This window comes from Salmo salar, chromosome 14 (assembly GCF_965601325.2).
Source record: "Salmo salar chromosome 14, fSalSal1, whole genome shotgun sequence".
NCBI lineage: Eukaryota > Metazoa > Chordata > Actinopteri > Salmoniformes > Salmonidae > Salmo > Salmo salar.
Genome location: NC_138304.1, coordinates 82,507,208 through 82,526,604, shown reverse-complemented (window position 1 = coordinate 82,526,604; position 19,397 = coordinate 82,507,208). Strand labels below are relative to the sequence as shown.

General features: G+C 41.6%; 1 protein-coding gene across 2 annotated transcripts; it reads right to left on the bottom strand.

Annotated features, from left to right (window-relative positions):
* Positions 1-14: 14 nt before the first annotated feature.
* On the bottom strand, positions 15-17,774 carry LOC106570296 (anillin). Of its 2 annotated transcripts, XM_014142459.3 has the most exons (24): positions 17,577-17,774; positions 16,170-16,323; positions 15,215-15,709; positions 14,682-15,037; positions 14,059-14,455; positions 13,635-13,885; positions 8,310-8,414; positions 8,038-8,179; positions 7,619-7,815; positions 7,270-7,415; positions 6,575-6,722; positions 6,016-6,151; positions 5,666-5,842; positions 5,307-5,433; positions 5,172-5,220; positions 5,023-5,076; positions 4,450-4,482; positions 4,171-4,189; positions 3,834-3,946; positions 3,425-3,478; positions 2,999-3,085; positions 2,643-2,750; positions 2,218-2,390; positions 15-1,872 (listed from the first exon to the last, which is right to left on the bottom strand). In XM_014142459.3, the coding sequence occupies exons 1-24, from the start codon at positions 17,592-17,594 to the stop codon at positions 1,758-1,760; spliced, it is 3,654 nt and encodes a 1,217-aa protein (XP_013997934.1). In that variant the 5' UTR covers positions 17,595-17,774; the 3' UTR covers positions 15-1,757. The 2 variants fall into 2 exon arrangements, with proteins under 2 accessions (XP_013997934.1, XP_013997935.1); XM_014142460.3 differs by lacking the exon at positions 3,425-3,478.
* Positions 17,775-19,397: the final 1,623 nt, after the last annotated feature.

Sequence of the window (19,397 nt, the reverse complement as noted above, 5' to 3'; positions counted from 1 at the left end):
AGAAATCGCACTACTTTGGTTAAAGCTGGCATTTATTTAAGTCTCATCGTTTCAGAATTACCAGTACATCAGGATTGTTTGGAGTGCTTGTTGTTCGAATGAAAGACTGGCATTTAGACAGGACAGATCAGAGGATATATAATAGAACTGCCAAAAATTGGAAAATTAACATTGTGCATTAATTCATGGGTAGATAAGACATACATGGATGTTTTGGGGGGATAGTAACAGCACAAAAATGTGATGCACTCAGTCCTCTAAGCACATGCTTAAAACTTGGACTGAGAATAAGCTTTGTAGTTAATGACAGTGTATAGCTATACTAAAATGAGAATAGAAATCTGCCCATAGGTTATTGCAATAACCTCAACTGTCAAGGTTCACCACTACAAAATAATGGCGTTAAAATATACTCATATCTGCTGACCTACACCCCCAGTATAACTGTAACCATTTAAAACATGTACACAAAAATATAAAACATTACATAAAAACAATATTAAGGTTGTTCTTGTTCCGTAGTCTCATTGACCACCTAGAAGTTTATAACCACAGTGCGCAACATGATAAATACAAGATTAGCGATAGCTAAGATTGCAAAGGGAATAGCAAAACAAGAAGGGTATTGGAGTGGATAAGTGTGTGGCTAAGTCTAAAAACCTCTTATGATTGTTCAACAGTGCTTTCAAATCATCCCATTCTCCCAATACTATGAAAAAGTGGAGCATTCACATGCATGTATATGGAGAACATTCTGGTGCATCACCTTGGCACTGACACAGATTATTCTAGAATTGGGTGTGACATACAAAGTTAAATATTTAATAATAATGTTCCCCAAATCAGACAGCAGATTCAACCAAAAAAGCCACATCTCGTCAGTAGGATGTATCGTGTGAGTAACAGCATAGAAAACCAAAATGCAACCGTCTCAAAATTCTCTCAAAGTTAGGAGTATGGCCTCAACACTTTGGAAATGCATAGAAAATACAGGGTCAGCATGGATTGTGTAAAAGCACCAGCAGCCCTTGTCAATACTGTAATATATACTAAAATATGGCTTTATTGACATCTCTCTCACACTCAACTTAAACCAGGTATGGGCAACGTCAATGTGGGTGGGGGCCACAAAATCTGAACTCATCACGAGGGGCCACAGTGGCTCGCAGGTCTGAGTACCCACATCCATAACCACACATGCAGCGACTTTGCAAGCAAAACATTTTAGCGGCCCTGACAGGGGAGAGAAAATGTTTTAGTTAATTTCCTGCAATTCTACACATTTTTGCCATGGTCAGAGAGAAATGTTTGTAGTTAATGTGCTATCTGAGTGAGAGTGACTAACAAAATCAATGGGGGTCCCCCCCGGACTGTAATTCAACTGTGACTACCACAAGTTTAGATAGCTGGCTAGACTAACTTACCAATCTAGAAAATGTTAGCTGACGCGGGCTAATTGAGTGACTGGCAACATAAAAACGGCTGATTCACAACCAAATTACACCTTGTATAGTCTACTATAACTCTCAACAGTAAATTGAGACCCAGACTGAGTTGGGGGGGATTGATCTGCCAGTTGCCCATCCCAAACTTAAACTGTCTTGACTGTCACCTAAAAATACCATCCACTGGTAAATCTTATTCAATAACTTTCATACTGTATTGCACTTATTCATCGTGTCACTGATAGTGACAGTCCATAGGAGACCCAGAGCTATTCAGGGTGTTATCCTCGTGTCCAGGCGGGGGCTCTGTGCTCAAACAGGCCTGTAGCAGGAGTCTGGCTGCCACATGCGCAAGTCCACTAGGATCTGGTTGAGCTTCTGCATCCACACGTTCCTCTCGTCCTTGGTGTCGGCACACAGCCAGTTCCTGCAGGTACACAGAAAGAGTCATGCGTTTCAGTATACTGGACCGGAGACCCAAGTCCAATTCAGTTTCCTTCTCCCTTAAGTGTGCACTCGTTCACTTCCTTGAAGGATTTGAAGGCATTGGATTGGTTTAAGAAATATGTTAATACTAGACATTGCCTACACCAATCCAATTGTTTTAAAATCTTTGAGGGGGAGTAAACAAGTGCTCACTTCAGGGAGAAGAGTGCAAAAAAATAGAAAACTTGGACTCAAGTGCATTAAATGTCAAAATCAGCCAACATTCTCCATGCAAAGTATTTGCCTACAAAACACAGAGCGATGGCAACTTTGACCAGAGACTTACTTGGTGACACACATTGTGTTTTTACACTGGCTGACGAGCGTCTCTATGTCACTCTCTCTCTGAGGCCGGACGGTGATCAGCTCAAATGTGTTGGGCCGGGCACAGAACTCCCTGTTGGCTGGCTCCACCTTACAACTGGTGCAGTTGGCCAAGTTGATGCGACCTATTGGGTTCTAGAAAGACATGGATCCGTCCAAAGAAATAGATCGACAATTAAAATATATAAAAAGCTACTAATTGAAGGCAACATGATTTGGCATATGGGTACATTAAAACTATCAAGAATGAGCTAAATAAAGCCTGAAGGCTCATTTCCACTGGAGTCCTACAGTATTGTGAAATGAGGCTCACAGGGCTTATCATTCAAGAATAAAGGCTCCAATAATAGTGATCAAAGGCAGGTTGGCTTCCACGTACTCTCTTACCTTGCGTTTCTCATCATCAGGGTAAGTCCAGTAGGAGATGGTGTGTCCTGACAGGACACACCATCTCCTGTGCCATGCTCCGAACCCACTCACATCCTCAAACATCGTCTGAAAAACAGAAGGAAGCTATTGAAACTGCTTGTGTAATAAACCTTGACTGAGACATGAAGACGTGAATGCCTAGGCTTGGTCTCTGCTTCCTCTGTGATCTAAGCAGGGTTCCTATAAACACACTGACAATTGCTGTGTAAAAAAGGATTGATAAATACATTTCATTGATTGATACGCTTTAGCTCAGCATGCCAACAGTCTTGGGGTGTGCAGGGGCCCCGCGTTTAAAGCCAGTGTGTACTCACCAAGAAGCCCCTCTCCTCCACCAAGGAGCCCACCTCACACTGCATCTTCAGGTAGAGGTGTCCCTCCAAGGGGCACAGGAAAGGCACCTACAGAGTACAGGATATGTAACAGTCCTCAGCTGAAAGACTACCAACACCACCACAAAATGCTTCCATCGGGTGACAGGACAGATTGTGTTAATATTGGGCTTTAGACTGAAATGCAAAACTTGTCTTCTTGTAGGGAAGATTCAATTGGATGGTGAAATACATTAACTGGACACTGTGATTGAAACACCCCAAAAAACATCCAGCACAACTTATTTTCCATACAACAATACCAACCAACGTGTAGATTGAGGTTAGAAATGTTAGTTGGTGCCACAACAGAACCACATTATGTCACAAACCCCAAAATATTAAAGTGGTCGTGGATCGATTAGCAACCTTGCTGTGAAACATGTCTCTGAGAAGCGCTCTTTCAATGCCTTCATATTTGATCTAAAAGAGAGAAACAAGGTGTGTGTGTGAATGAGTGTCAGAGTCTGGCAGGTAGCACACAGACCGTGCAGGTGGCAGAACAACAAACAGAAAAACTCAGATTGGGAGGCCTGTCTCCCTGCTCAGGACAACTGTCAGTTCCAAACTCTACAAATGTTACCCCCGCCTCTATGATTAGCTGGCATTGTGTGCAGAGATACAGCCAAACTGGAAATAGAGGGTGAATTCAGGATATAACGGAAGTGACTGCATTGTACAACAGTGAAAGAAAATGAGTTAATAATAATGTTCTATTTTATATATATATATATATATATATTTTTTTTTTTATGTAACAAAGGTCTTTGGATTTTACCTTCTCCAATGAGAACGTGTTTTTCCCAATAGAGGCTAGCGTTAGCTTGTGAGACCCAACCAGGACAAAGTTACTGGTGCGTACTGCATTAGGGCCCCCAGGACTGGCCACCACTGCAAAGAGCATTAGGACGATGTTTTAGCAATGTTTTTGTAATTGAGCAGACATTATCATCATCCAGAGACTTGCAACAATAAGTTCAACTTAAGTAGGTGAGACAACCACACATCACAACTGCAAGTAAACCCTTGATAAAAATATCCACTAGCAGCAGTTATTTAAACAAGCACAGTAAGACATCAGGGTTTAAATTCATCAACTGAAAAAGTATCCTTACCTGGAGTCAGACTGCTCTTCTACAGGAGCAGAGATGTTAGAAAGAAAGGCATGTTTTGAATCATTTACAAGATTGCTGACTGTGCATACAACATACATGACAGCATAATCTACACAGTAACAGAATATTACTATAATGCATTCAACGATGCAATTCTACATTTTTCATGTGGCAATCATTCCTACCAAATCGCCCTGAACAGATCCGATAGGTGTTCAAACATTCTGCATATGACCACAAGGCAGTACTGTCTAGAGGTGGGTAAGAATGAAAGCTTACAGTGATGGCAAGGAACCTCTTGGGAGTGATGGCCTAGAAAGAGAAACAGTGATTCAGTTTCAGAAGAGGTTACGTCGGGACACAAACAAGTGAATGGGTAATTCAAATCACTGACTAAGCCAACTGCATTGTCAACTGTGAACAAAGCCTTCCATCCTACAAAAGGGACCCTTCACCATGTGTTGGAATGAAAAGTGGAGCCTGTAGGCCTAGTGTGTGTGTATTTGGCAGCAGCAGGCCCAGGGCCTGGTAAGACCAGAATTAGTTGTGTTCTACTACCGAGTAGTAACATTACACCCACACAAAAAGGTGAGTGGGGTTTTAAAATCAGTCCCTACCGACAAGCACAACTCGTGGGCCTCGTGAACATGGCTCCAGAGAATCTGAACACACACCATCTCATCTTAGAGACAGGACGTTGTTTGAAAATGGCTCTAAATGCATATTCTGATGCATAACAATGGCAGTGTATTCAAGCCGAAACTAGCAGCTAAGATACAAGACTATGCTCAGTTCCAACCTTCAATAAACTGATTTGTACAGTTTAAGGCACATTTGAGAAAATCTAACTACCTTTGACTTGCTGGGCTTCTTCCTCTTGTCAAGGTTCAACTCACGCTTCTGCACCTGAAGAAATAACCAGGGTTAGAGTAATATCCCAGATCAAAGTCAGAGTCCTCCTCAAACAATATCTGCATTTGCCGAAAGTAGCAAAAACTCACCAGGCAGTAAACCTCAATATCAATTGCAAAGTCATTAGAGACGTCAGGCCTAAAATGGAAGCCAGAGAAAGACATTAGAACATGACAGTGGTACTATTCTACAGAATTTCAGAGAATCTGTGTAGTTTAACTCACATGGTGAACTTGGTAGAGAAGGTGATGGCGTCTCCACTGATAGCGCTTCGTGTGCTGGCTAGAGGAGTAGCAACTGTATTCTCAGCTCCAGCACGGATCATGATGAAGAAGTAATGGCTGGACCACTCTGGAAAAAACACAAAATAGAAAGAAAACTTAATGATTTCAGTTTAACCCACTATACATGAAGTATATGTAGATTTGGATCTTGTTCGACAGTACAATGTGGGAAACAGGAGATCAATATAACTTTGTCCCCTAAAGGCAATTTGGTTGCAGGCAAATTACAAAAAAATAACCTTCCTCAATTTTTTAAAAAGAGATAATCAAGTAACAATTGTTGTGTGTTGGGTCTCTACCTGGATTGTTAGCAGTGGAGCAGACAAAGTCAGCTTTGAGGGGCAGTCGTAGTTCCAGGAGGGAGATGGATCCCTTGGAGGCTGTGACCCCCATGTCCCCACCCTGCTCCCTTTGACTGCTAGGACCCGCTCCCTTCAGACGGTCCAGCTCTGCCTTCAGGGCCCCCCGCTTCTCAGCTGGAGGGAGACAAGAATAAAAGACAGATAAGAAAACTGAATGCAATGTTAATGCGAAATGCATGTAGATAATCTCAAGAAGTAACAGCCGGTCCCCAAGGGGTATGGAGCAAATTGGGATTGGCTGTCAGTATGTGCACTCATGTTGTTGTAGGGGTGGAATGGGAACTCACTGGCTATAAGTAAAAGCCTCTCAGCCTCTGCCTCCACCTGCGAGCCTTTCCCATGCTCCTCATCAGTACAGCAGTTCAGGGCCTGGCTAGCCTGGCTGATCACCGTTTGCTGCAGGTTCAGCTCATTGGTCAGAACCTACAAGGAATCAGAAAGAAGACATCTCATTGGTCACATGGAATGAGGAAATCAACATCAGTGGTCAGAAGAACCTACATGGAATGAGGGGGAAAGCTTTTAAGGGATGTACTTACTAGAGGTCATATCTTTTGCACTCAGCACTTACACTTGATTCTATGAAATCAGGTTTTTGTACAGAGTGAGATCCTTCTCACAGTATGACCCCTGAATTGTTCTTGTGCTGGCATTGTGTTACCGAGTCAGTTTCTATCCAGACAGACTGTCGGTCTGCACAGTGCAGGACCATTCCTTTGCTTGCTGTCAGCACGGCGTGTTATAGGGACCATATGTGCAAATTACGGCCGGCACTCTGTTCAGAGGTGCTAAGTACTCTTGGCCGGCAGACGCACAACAATCCTACCGGTCTGTTCATGCCTTTACCTTCATCTTCTGTTTGATGCTGGTGTGTCCTTGGCTTCTGGGTTCCTCTGCTGCTCTACGAGACACATCCTCCTTCCTCACGATGACCTGCCTCACACGAGGCCTCTCCGTACTCTCCTTGATCCTGGTCGACCTGTACGCATCAATACTGGAAGAGAAAGGAAAACATATGTAAAGACTGAAATCAATAGTTTTATATGGCAATATTATTTTTGGACGATATCAATATTTGACAAAATATCGATTTGAAAGAAAATATATATTAAAACAAGTTTGCTATTGTAGGTAGCGTTAGCTTGTGCTAGTCAGCTGTACCTGCGCCAAAACGCCAGTATTTTCCTCCTATAGCTCGTTACCCCATCTTCTTAAATAGCGAGCCAACCTTTTCAGCACTTTCATTTCACTGACTGATCAAAATGCGTTTTCTCATGCACTCTTTTCTCTCTGCAGCAAACAGTGAGCAATATGTTTGGAAAATCAAATCGCAATATCCAATCACAACACAGAGAATCGCAATAGTATCGATTCATATCAGCACCTAAGTATCGTGAAAATATTGTATCATGAGGTCCCAGGCAATTCCCAGCCCTAGTTGTGTCTTGAAATAAAATAAAAGTTGTTAATGTATCAGTAGAAGGGGTGAAGCTCAGCCAGCTACATTAGAGTTTGGGTATGGGCTTTAACAGGTTGGTTACCTGTAGGGCAGGTTGTGGCCATCATCGGTCTCTAGGCTCTCTGATGACCCAGCCCGGAGCATGCGAGCCCTCTGGAACTTACTGGGTCTGGAAACACTGTCAGGAGTTAGGCTCTTAGCGTTGAACGAACTGGCTGGGGTTGACATCTGGGCAGGGATATACATGAAAAAGTAATTAGGTTGGCCCCAAAAAATACATCATTCGCCATAACACTGTATCTAGTCCATGGGCGCAAATAAAATGACAAGCTGGCATTAAAAAGTAGTTGTACGTCCAAGACATTAAATGGCTAAAAGATTTTACTACTTTGTATGCTTTTAGTTGTTTCCAGCTTTGTACTTTAACTCACCATCATCTTCACTGGGCTCTTGACGACAGCAGCCACAGTCGCAGAGAAGGGGGCGAGGATGGACATAGAGGAGATGTTCAATTTATCTTCCTCCTCACCACTCTGCACCTCGCTCTGGTCATGGAGCCCGTCAAAGATCCCGTTGATCACGTCGGAGTTGATGGACTGGTCCACGTTCACCTCTAGCTCTTCTTCGTCTGCAGTGAGACAATCGTGAGTGGAATATTATATAGTGACGCCTACGGTATAAACTTAGATTGTAAGGACTGCTCTAATTAAGTTTGTTGTTGACCGAAACCATAGGACATTAAAACGCTGTAACTTGCATCTGATTCAAGCATCCGAAGATTTTTATGATCAGTGTACTCTTCGAAAGCCAAGTTAGTATGATCAAGTAGTATACTCAGTAAGTACAGTACCTGATTCCTCCACTGAGAATTCTACTCGCTTCACAGGGCTGGAGGTTGGGTTGGTGGCAGCAGGTACATTGGGTTTTTTGGGTGCTGCATTCAGGCTATCCAGAGGGGAATTGGTTTGCTCATCAGGCTGCTCAATCAGATCCTGAGAAGAATTATTAGAGGGTAATTTAACATTTCCTTCCTAGTTGCTTTGCAGTCATCCATCATACAACAGTCTGTACATATAAAGTTTGGTCCAAGCGTGGTCAAAATAAATATACTTCACCACCAACCTTGGCCTCTGTGTTTCTCTTGTTGTCTGCCTCTTCATCCTTGATCTTCCAAATGTTCCCTTTCTGGAACCGGTTACGAATCTGAGCAAGTTCCGACTCGCGCTCCTGCAATAAAGAATGAGAATATGATGGTGTTTTAAAAAAATGTATTACAAAAAACACAAGGAAGGGGTGACATTAAAGTATTAGAAAATGAAGGACAAACAATACAGCATCAAGACACGATCAAACATGTATCAGTCTTTCTGCAACAGAGCCAGCCTTGTGTATGGGTGCTTGTGCATGATAGTGAGCTTCGATGATTTTATGCCCCAAATATTCAACATTTTGTTGGTGGCAAGAATTCTATATAATAATTTTAGCTAAAAAGCACAAAGTCTAGAATCGTGTGTTGTTTTATATATCAACTCATACACCCTGTACCATGGAATCAGTATATCAAAGATCTCTTCCCAACTATTTTGCAACTGAATGGCACAGTTGTCAACATCCTGGTCCTCAAATGAAACTGGTATACATTCCTATTTATGCTATTTTATTCCTCTGCCAGTTTTGATCCTTTATATTGAGCAGAAAGACCAGTTCCCCATCTCCTCCTCCTGCCACCTGCCGCCTCCATTTTTGGGGCAATGCGGTAATCAATTGGTTGTACTCTTGGATTGAGCAGACCTTCCCGTACAATTCTGATAACTCTACCATTACAATTTACAATATAATTTAAGAACAAAATACCCTTTTCAAACATCTTTCCCATAAAGACAGGTATTTTATCAACCAGCACATGAGTTCAGCCTTAATATTTGTTCTATCTTTTCAGGGGGTTGAAATTGAAATTGTAGCCAGCTCTGCAATGCTTCTTTGAAAAAGACATACTTTTTTCAAAGTATAATTTTCAATTCATCGAAAATTAGAAATGGCAATGTGCACATTAATCTACTTGAGAACCATGTAGGGTTCAAGTAAAACTTTTGAATGAGTGAAGCTTTTAGAGAGGTTTAGTGCTTTTATATTTAACCATCTCAACCCACCCAATTCATATTCATTATATAGATAGACATGCTTTATTTTGTCTGGTTTAGAGTCCCAGATAAAGTGAAATAGTTTTTGCTCATATGATTTGAAAAACAAATCAGGAGTAGGCAGCACCACAAGTAAGTGAGTAAACAGATATGACTAAGGAATTAATCAGGGCAATTTTTCCATAAACAGACAGGTATTTACCTCTCCATGGTTACAGGATCTTGTCTATTTTTTGTTTTCTATTGAAATTCATTGCGGAGAGTTTATTAATATATTTTGTGATATGAATACCGAGTATGTCTACTTCACCATCAGCCCATTTTATAGGTAAGCTGCAAGGTAATGTAAAAGTTGTATTTATGGATCCAATATGTAATATTGTACACTTATAATTAGGTTTTAGTCCAGAGAGTCCAGAAAAGTTATCTAGATCTTCAATGAGATATTGCAGGGATCTAGCTTGTGGACTTAACATAAAACTTGAGTCATGGCATACATGGACACCTTTGTTTTTAAGCCTTGGATTTCTAATCCTCTGTTGTTATTGGATCTGATTTTAATAGCTAGCATTTCAATGGCCATAACGAATAGATATGGTGACAGCGGACACACTTATTTGGCTCCTCTTGACAATTCAAAACTCTGAGAAGTAGCCGTTATTTACTATTTTACACCTGGGGTTGCTATACATAATTTTACCCATTTTATTAGAGAATTACCGAAATTGAAAAAAATCCAGGCATTTATAAATAAAATCCTGTCTTACTTTATCAAATGCCTTTTCAAAATCCGCTATAAAATAACATTCCTGGCTTCTTATGTTTCATGGTGTTTTATTATTTCTAGTAGTTGTCGTATATTATCTCCAATGTATCGTCCATGTAAAAAACCTGTCTGATCAGGATGAACAATAACTGGTAAAACACTTTTAATTCTGAATGCTATTCATTTTGCTAGTATTTTTGCATCACAACATTGTGGTGTAAGGGGCCTCCAGTTTTTTTTTAAGTTATTTTTTTTTTTTAGATAGAGCGGGTCTTGATATTTGCCATCTGGGTCTAGTTTAAATAGAGAAATCAGACCTTCCTGCTGAGTACCTGACAGACTACCATTTCTATAGGAGTAGTTAAAAACAATCTAACAATGGAGCTTTTAGTATATGAAAAAAATACTTGATATACCTCTACCGGTATGCCATCAAACCCTGGGGTTTTTCCAGACTGAAAGGATTTAATAGCCTCAAAAAGTTCTTCCTCTAATTTGGCCTTCGCACTGAACTTTCTGTACATTTGTTAATTTTCTATATTATTTGGAAAGAATTCCTAACCGTAATCTTCCTTCAGTGGGAGAGGATGAGACGGAAGAGAGAACATCTGCCTAAAATAATTAGCTTCCTCTTAAAATATAATTCGGAGAATCATAGATATTACTGAAGACGGAGTTGAGTTTCTGCTAATTATTTTTGTTAGCGTTCCTGTATTGGAGATTCAGGAAGAATTTTGTGCATTTCTCTCCATATTCCATCCAGTTTGCTTTATTTTTGTAATAGATTACATTAGATTGTTCTTGAATAAGTTCCTCAAGTTCTTTTTGTTTTTCCTCTAACTTATTTTGTATCTCTGTAGTATCGTTTTTATTGCTATCTACCTGTACTATTAGTTCATGGATTTCCCTTGTTAGTCTTGTTTTTTTATTATTGATGAATATTGAATCGAATGACCCCTGAAGGTACATTTAAAAGGTATCCCAAACAATAAGGGGATTTGCTGAACCTATATTGTAATGGAAAAATTCAGTTATAAATGATTTTGTCTTAGTTAAAAATAAGTTGTCCTCCAGTAAACTTTGATTAAATTTCCAATATCTCCGTCCACGTGGAAAATCTATAAGAGTTATGTGAATGCCAATTTGATGACGATCCGATCGCATTCTGTCTAATATTAAAACTTTAACCTTTGATGCAAGAGAGAAAGAGACAAGAAAGTAGTCAAGACGACAAGCTTGATTAAGTCTCCTCCATGCATCTCTCACTAGGTCGGGGTTTTTTAGTCTCCAAATATCCACTATTTCTAATGTGTCCATAATATTTGTGATTTCCTTAAGGGCACGGTGATGATAGTTTGTAGAGTGATTTCCTTGACGGTCCATTGAGGTACTTAACACTGTGTTATAGTCTCCTACCATAATGATTAGGTCATTTGTAAGTTCAATAAATTGTTATAAATGCTTTCGAAGAAGTGTGGATCATCCTGGTTTGGACCATATTGATTAATGAGCCAAATCTCTTTTTCATCCAGTTTCAAATTCAAAAGGATTCACCTTCCTTGCGAATGATTCCTGATTATTTGCGCATTGAGATCAACATTTTTGTTAATTAATATCATCACACCCTTTGAGTTTCTTCGTCCATGACAGATTATTTCACCACCCCATTCCTTTTCCCACTCAACTTCATCTAAGAATCTAGAGTGAGTTTCCTGTAAACAGTATATGTTATATTCCTTTTCTTTTAGCCATGTAAAGAGTGATCTTTTTTTATAATCTGCCAAACCGTTATAAGTATAGCTAGTTATAATTGTTTCACCCCTTACCATAACTAGATACTATTCTCAGGCTAAATTAACCATAATTAGTGCTTGTAAAGTTACTGCCATCAGAGGTATTATGACGGTCAAAACTAGAGCTTTCAAATGTCTGATATTTAGAATTCAAGAAATAGGTTAATCAGATGTTTCATCAGTTTGTGAACAGTCCGGTCACAAAACAAAATATGTTATTTTCAAAAAGAGCTTACAAAAATAAAATGCCAAAGTGCTGTACAAAGGCAAAACTAAAGACATTAACCTGTTGGGGCTAGGGGGCAGTATTTGCACGGCCGGATAAAAAAAAACGTACCCCATTTAAACTGGTTACTACTCTTGCCCAGAAACGAGAATATGCATATAATTTGTAGATTTGGATAGAAAACACTAACGTTTCTAAAACTGTTTGAATGGTGTCTGTGAGTATAACAGAACTCATATGGCAGGCCAAAACCTGAGAAGATTCCATACAGGAAGTGCCCTGTCTGACAATTTGTCGTCCTTCTGTTGCATCTCTATCAAAAATACAGCATCTCTGCTGTAACGTGACGTTTTCTAAGGCTTCCATTGGCTCTCAGAAGGCGCCAGAAAGTAAAATGGGGTGTCTGCTGTCTCTGGGCGAAGAACAGCAGGAGAATTTATGAGTGGTCAGCCTGGGGACAGTGACACTGGAGATGCGCGTTCATGAGAATTCTCCATTTTTTTCTTTCAGCCTTTGAATAAATACAACGTCACCCGGTTGGAATATTATCGCTATTTTACGAGAAAAGTAGCATAAAAATTGATTTTAAACAGCGTTTGACATGCTTCTAAGTACAGTAATGGAATAGTTTGACATTTTTGGTCACGAAATGCGCTCGCACGTCACCCTTCGGATAGTGACCTGAACGCACGAACAAAACGGAGCTATTTGATTATAACTATGGATTATTTGGAACCAAAACAACATTTGTTGTTGAAGTAGAAGTCCTGGAAGTGCATTATGACGAAGACCAGCAAAGGTAATCCAATTTTTCTAATAGTAATTCTGAGTTTAGGTTGTCCCAAACTTGGTGGGTGTCAAAATAGCTAGCTGTGATGGCCGGGCTATCTACTCAGAATCTTGCAAAATGTGCTTTCGCCGAAAAGCTATTTTAAAATCTGACACCACGATTGCATAAAGGAGTTCTGTATCTATAATTCTTAAAATAATTGTTATTTATTTTGTGAACGTTTATCGTGAGTAATTTACTAAATTCACCAGAAGTTTGCGGTGGGTATGCTAGTTCTGAACATCACATGCTAATGTAAAAAGCTGGTTTTTGATATAAATATGAACTTGATTGAACAAAACATGCATGTATTGTATAACATAATGTTCTAGGAGTGTCATCTGATGAAGATCAAAGGTTAGTGCTGCATTTAGCTGTGGTTTTGGTTTTTGTGACATATATGCTTGCTTTGAAAATGGCTGTGTTACTATTTTTGGCAGGGTACTCTGACATAATCTAATGTTTTGCTTTCGCTGTAAAGCCTTTTTGAAATCGGACAATGTGGTTAGATTAACGAGAGTCTTGTCTTTAAAATGGTGTAAAATAGTCATGTTTGAGAAATTGAAGTTATAGCATTTTTTAGGCATTTGTATTTCGCGCCACGCGATTCCACTGGCTGTTGACTAGGGTGGGACGCTAGCCCAGGGACGTTAAGGTAGAAGGTCTGAGCAAATAAAGTGAACTGTACGTACCAGTTTCTGTTTCTGTGCAAGGTCAGCAGTGGTGGTGTTGGCAACCTGGGCAGCTCTCAGCCTCTCCTGCACCAGCCTGGTGTTGGGGGTCGCAGAATGGCTTACCACAGGGGTACGACCAGCCAGGCCTGCCCCAGACGGGTTTACTACAGTTGGGGTATGAGCAGCAGCTCCATGGCTGGTATCAGTGGAACTCAGGCCGGAGCGCTCCTGGCACCTCTCCCCAAAACGCTCCATGAACAATTTGACACCTGTTGGAAACAGAAAAATATCTAGTAACTCTTGGGAGGACAATGGAAGAGGACAGCAACAGACAAATGAGCAGAGACTGCATATTAAAACATCTGATATTTCAGAACAAACTAATACGCTGTCAACTTCAGCTTAGGAAACAAAGCTAAATTGAGTGCTCATTCTAGCTCACCTGGAGTTCCAGTTGCTCCTGCGGTGCCTCTCTGGTGCAGGGGAGTGGCCGGGGTGGTTTCCTTGGTGAACCTCTCTCTGGTCTGCAGGACAGAGGGCCCAGTGTTAGAGGGCTGTGTGGGGAGCTCTGACTTCCTGGGGCTAGCGTTGACCTCCAGGGCTCGGGACAGGGCCTGGTTCTTCAGGGTGCTCTGAGGCACAGGTGAGGCTGAGGGAGCACCTTTTTGGGGGCTGGGTGTGAAGGCTGAGGCTCTACCCAGGCAACTCCTCTGGGGATTGGGTAAAGGAGAGGGGAGACCTCTGCTAGTCTGTCTAGCTGGTCTGGCTTCAGGTACTTCAGTCTTCTGGGGGCTGGGGGGAACCACTCTGGTGGACTTGACTGGGGAGTTTAAAGGTTGCTGAAGAAATGCAAGAGGGAAATGTATTAACCAAACTATTTAAAATAACTTGTTACTGCTTTCTTGCAAAGCATCACCACTTCCTATCTTAATTTCTACTTTGAATCTTTTTCACATCCAAAATGTCTCCATAGAATCAGCCTCTCCCATGGGTGGACATATTACTCACACAGAAGTTATGTACATCATGATTAATAACTAAGCCAACTGTCGCATTATGACTCACCTGGTTGGAGTCCGGAACAGTAATGCTGTTTGATGACTGACTCATTTGTGTCCGGTCTGCAACCACAGAGATGGGTTTGGCACATGCCTCTCTCCTCCAAGCAGGGGTGGCGATACTGACACTACCAGGGTTCCCTTGTGCATAGTCTCTCCTACGAGGGGCGGCGTGGCTGAGGTCGTCCTCCCAGGACCCAATGCTGGCAGCGAGGTTGGCCAGTCGACCCTTCCTGCCCATGGGGGCTTCTGAGGATGCAGCAGCAGGGACACGTGTGGGGACCGGAGCCACAGCCTGCCTCAGGTGGGTCTGGCTCTTCACTGGGGACAGAGCTGCTGGGATGTCTGGAACCTCAGAGGTACCTTGAAGGGAAAAACATAGGCATTCATATTTGTCAGCCAAAAACAAATATGCTTTTAATATGATTGTAGTAGTCTAATTCCAAACTGATGTTGGTTTTCAGGTGATCTATAAAGGTTAAGCAGGTGCTACGTGTGCAAATGAAATGATCTAGCTAGTCAACAGGCCATGTGCCTTACCTTCAGAATCCCAGTACTGCCTCTGTTCAGCCAGTCTGGCCAGGCGAGACTTCATGGCAGCAGGGGTAGAGGAGGTGGGAGCCTCCCTCTGCTCTTCTCGGTTCCTCTGAAGAACCGGGCTAGCAGGCACCACCTCCACATTCTTGGTCCTCTGTGGCTGTGGAGCAGCACTCACAGCCACCTCCTCTGGTTCTGGGGCAGAGCGTGCTACCTCCCTGGCCTGCTCTGGGACAAGCTGTGCTGCCAGCATGGGTTCTGGTTCAGGAACGGGAACAGGAGGGGGGACAGCCACCCTCTCCAAAGAAGAGGCGGCAGAGTGGATGCTGGCTGGGCCCGTTGGGGGCTTCCGGTCAGTCTGGGGGTCTGTCAGAGTAGGGGTCAGGGTGCGAGGAGTCATTGAAGGCTCCCTGTTCTCCTCGCCAATCATGGTGGGCTGGCCACGTTCACCTGAACGACTCCGCTTTGAGGGAGAGGGCTTGCTGGATGGGTGAGGGGCTGGGGGGGGGGGGGTCAAGTGAGAAAGACCATAAGTTAAGTTTACACAGTGGGAAATTTCCAATCCACCAAATTAATATTTAAGTATATGCCTGGAATACCATATTAAAGCTCACAGATATACATATACAGACAATCTGAAGCATCACCATTTTGTCTACATTTGAATACAGCATAGGGAAAGCTGCAGCCATAGACCCATCCCACTGACTTGATTTGAACAGATATTTCTCAGTGAGCTGTTTCAAAGGTTAAGCTTCTGGTATGGAAAGCCATGCACGTGCAGGGCATGAAGTTCAATCACCTCCTAAAGGCTAATGGAGCCATCTAAGGTGTAAATTAAAATGATTCCCGTCAATGCAATACTCACTATCGCAGCCAGAGGGATCACAGGGCTAGAAAATGAATGTATTGAGAAATTATGTTGTATCACATTGAGAATAAATGAGTAAGATCTTACCTTTTTTGATGACAGGCACTGTGACCAGGCTGTTGCAGGTCTCAGCCAGAGGTTCCCTAGCTCGCTTGGCCATCTGTCTGTTAGCAGCAGTGGGCCTCTCTGCCATCTTCTTCTGCAGGTTCTCCCTGCGAGCACGGGTCCTCTCCAGGAGTTTCTGAACAGGTAAAAAAAACACTATTAGAAAATATAACACGTTTGCATTGAAAAGCAGTGTCTACACCATTTCTTCTTTTATTCACCAATTTAAATTAATCTAATAAGAACATAACTCAGGAGTAGCCTGACTTACAATCTGTACAGCACTGACTAGCACAGATAAAAGTGAAGGACATTACACACCATTGTAAAATTAAGTTAGTGCCATTATACTATGTTTTCCTTTCTGCTATTGCACCCATAGTGAGCAGTGGATGGCGGGGGTCTATGGCTTTAACATAGCGAATACGTTTTAGTCCTGTCACAGGGTCAAGAAAAACAACTAGGTCTGGGGGAGATAAGGCTGCAGTTCTCTACAGTCCTTCTCCCTGGCCTCCTCCTCTCCTGTCAGTTCTCACCAAAACCCTAGCTAACCTCCCAGTCCAAGGCAAACAGTCCTGAGGCATGATTTATTGCCCTGGCTGCTACAGTGCAAGACTCAACACATTCCTGCCTGTTTCAGTTGCCTAAGCGTCTCACACCCAGCCAGGATGTGTGGAAAACTCGTTAAAGTGTGTGTGTCATTCCTTAGGAATGAGCCACTTCTGACTTGTGGCTACTGGATTTGAAATCTCCCGGGCATTTCTATTGGTTGGAATGGACAATCTGACGGCCTTATGCTGGCATGCAATTTTAGTACACTATTATGAATAGGAAAGGTAGCAGGCTAACATTAGCTATAAAATTATATACGGTATGGAAGGTGTCAGGGTTTAGATGTCACTTCTATACTATTTCACTTGGCTATCTAACGTTAGTTAGCAACGTTTCCAACAACTTTCAGTTAACGTTATACATTTGAATTTAGCTAAAGTTATCTAACGTTACCTAACTACACTAGTTAAGGTATTTAAATTCACATTTGTTGAAGAACAAGTTAACGAGTTAATGTAACGTTCGTTACCAGTTACCTAGCTATGGGACACAACGTCAGGAGTCTGTATTAGTTTGACTCCAACCAATACTTCCAATGTTATGTCCTAAACGCTACTACCAGCTACCACACAAACGTTACATAGTAAGTTAACGTAGTTAACGTTGTTTTGAATCCAGGTTAACAACATTATTTCAGTGCTACAAATATGGGTTTGACAGTGACTATCAAACAAGTTTACCATCTTTATGCAATGCAACAATAAATAATGTTTTGTTGGCTAACGCGTTATCGTTAGCTGGCCATGGCAGCTAGCTAGAAACAAACTGTGCACTCACCTCGGTAAACGGATCCATCCCGATAAGAGTTTCTTTGTTCAAATCTATTGATTTAGCTAACGTATACTGAATAATCGTCGTTTGTCTATCCTAATACACTAAACGCGGACAGCTCCTCAGCCGCCGTTTCTGCAGACGGCCTTTTTTTTAACAAACAGATCTGTTCAACATTTGAATTTCAGTGCTGTGTTCACTGCGCAGACTCCGACGGTTGGAATCACGCGACAGCCAATGATAAACACGATGGGCGTAGACAGACGCAGTCTAGCCATTCAAGTCTCTCTCAATTCAATTCAAGGGCTTTATCTCTCTCAATTCAATTCAAGGGCTTTATCTCTCTCAATTCAATTCAAGGGCTTTATCTCTCTCAATTCAATTCAAGGGCTTTATCGCTCTCAATTAAATTCAAGGGCTTTATCTCTCTCAATTCAATTCAAGGGCTTTATCGCTCTCAATTCAATTTAAGGGCTTTATTGGCATGGGAAACATATGTTAACATTGCCAAAGCAAGTGAAGTAGATAATGAACAAAAGTCAAATAACTTTTATTGTTTAACAGTACACATTACATTCACAGAAGTTCCAAACGAATAAATGTCATATTTTGTCTATTTACAGTGTAGTAACGATGTGCAAATAGTTAAAGTACAAAAGGGAAAATAAAAACAAATATGGGTTGTATTTACAATGGTGTTTGTTCTTCACTGGTTGCCTTTTTATTGTGGCAACAGGTCAGAAATCTTGCTGCTGTGATGGCACACTGTGTATTAAACCCAATAGATATGGAATTGATCAAAATTTGGTTTGTTTTCGAACTCTTTGTGGGTCTGTGTATTCTCAGGGAAATGTGTCTCTAATATGGTTATACATTTGGCAAGAGGTCAGGAAGTGCAGCTTAGTTTCCACCTCATTTGGTGGGCAGTGCACACATAGCCTGTCTTCTCTCAAAGGGCTTTATTCTCATGGCAAACATGTTTACATTGCCAAAGCAAGTGAAATAAACAACAACAAAAAACAGGAAACACTACACTCAAAAGTTCCAAAGGAATAGAGACATTTCAAATGTCATATTATGGCTATATACACAGTACCAGTCAAATGTGGACACACCTACTCGTTCCAGTTTTTTTATTTTTTTATTTATATTTTATACATTGTAGAATAATAGTTAAGACATCAAAACTATGAAATAACACATATGGAATCATGTAGTGAGCCAAAAAGTGTTAAACAAATCAAAATATATCCAAACTTTTGACTGGTTCTGTATGTTGTTGTCTCTCTCTCACACACACAGTCTTGTATAGCTAACCTTGTGGGGACACACAATTCAGTCCCATTCAAAATCCTATTTTCCCTCAGCCATACTCTTACCTTAACCCAAAAGCCTAACCTTAACCCGAGCTCCTAACCCTAACACTAATTCTAACCCTAAATCCCTAGAAATATAACTTGACCTCATGGGGACTAACAAAATGTCCCCAGTTGGACTTCTGGTCCCCAAAAGAATAGTTAAACACATCCCCAATCTGTCCTATGTGTGTGTGTAGACTGGCCACGGTCGGAGACAATGTCCTCCGGAAGGCCATAATGCTGGAAGACCTGCCGGAACAGTGCCTCAGCGACCTGGAGAGAGGTAGGGAGACCAGAGAGAGGAATAAACTGGCATGATTTAGAAAATCTGTCCACGACCACCAGAATGGTGGTGGAACCGTCAGAGGGGAGATCTGTCCATTGTCTTTGTTACCGATGAGACCAGGGACGCTGAGGCACGGGATGGATTTTCCCTGCTGAAGCATGTCGGGGAGACTTAGTTTGGACA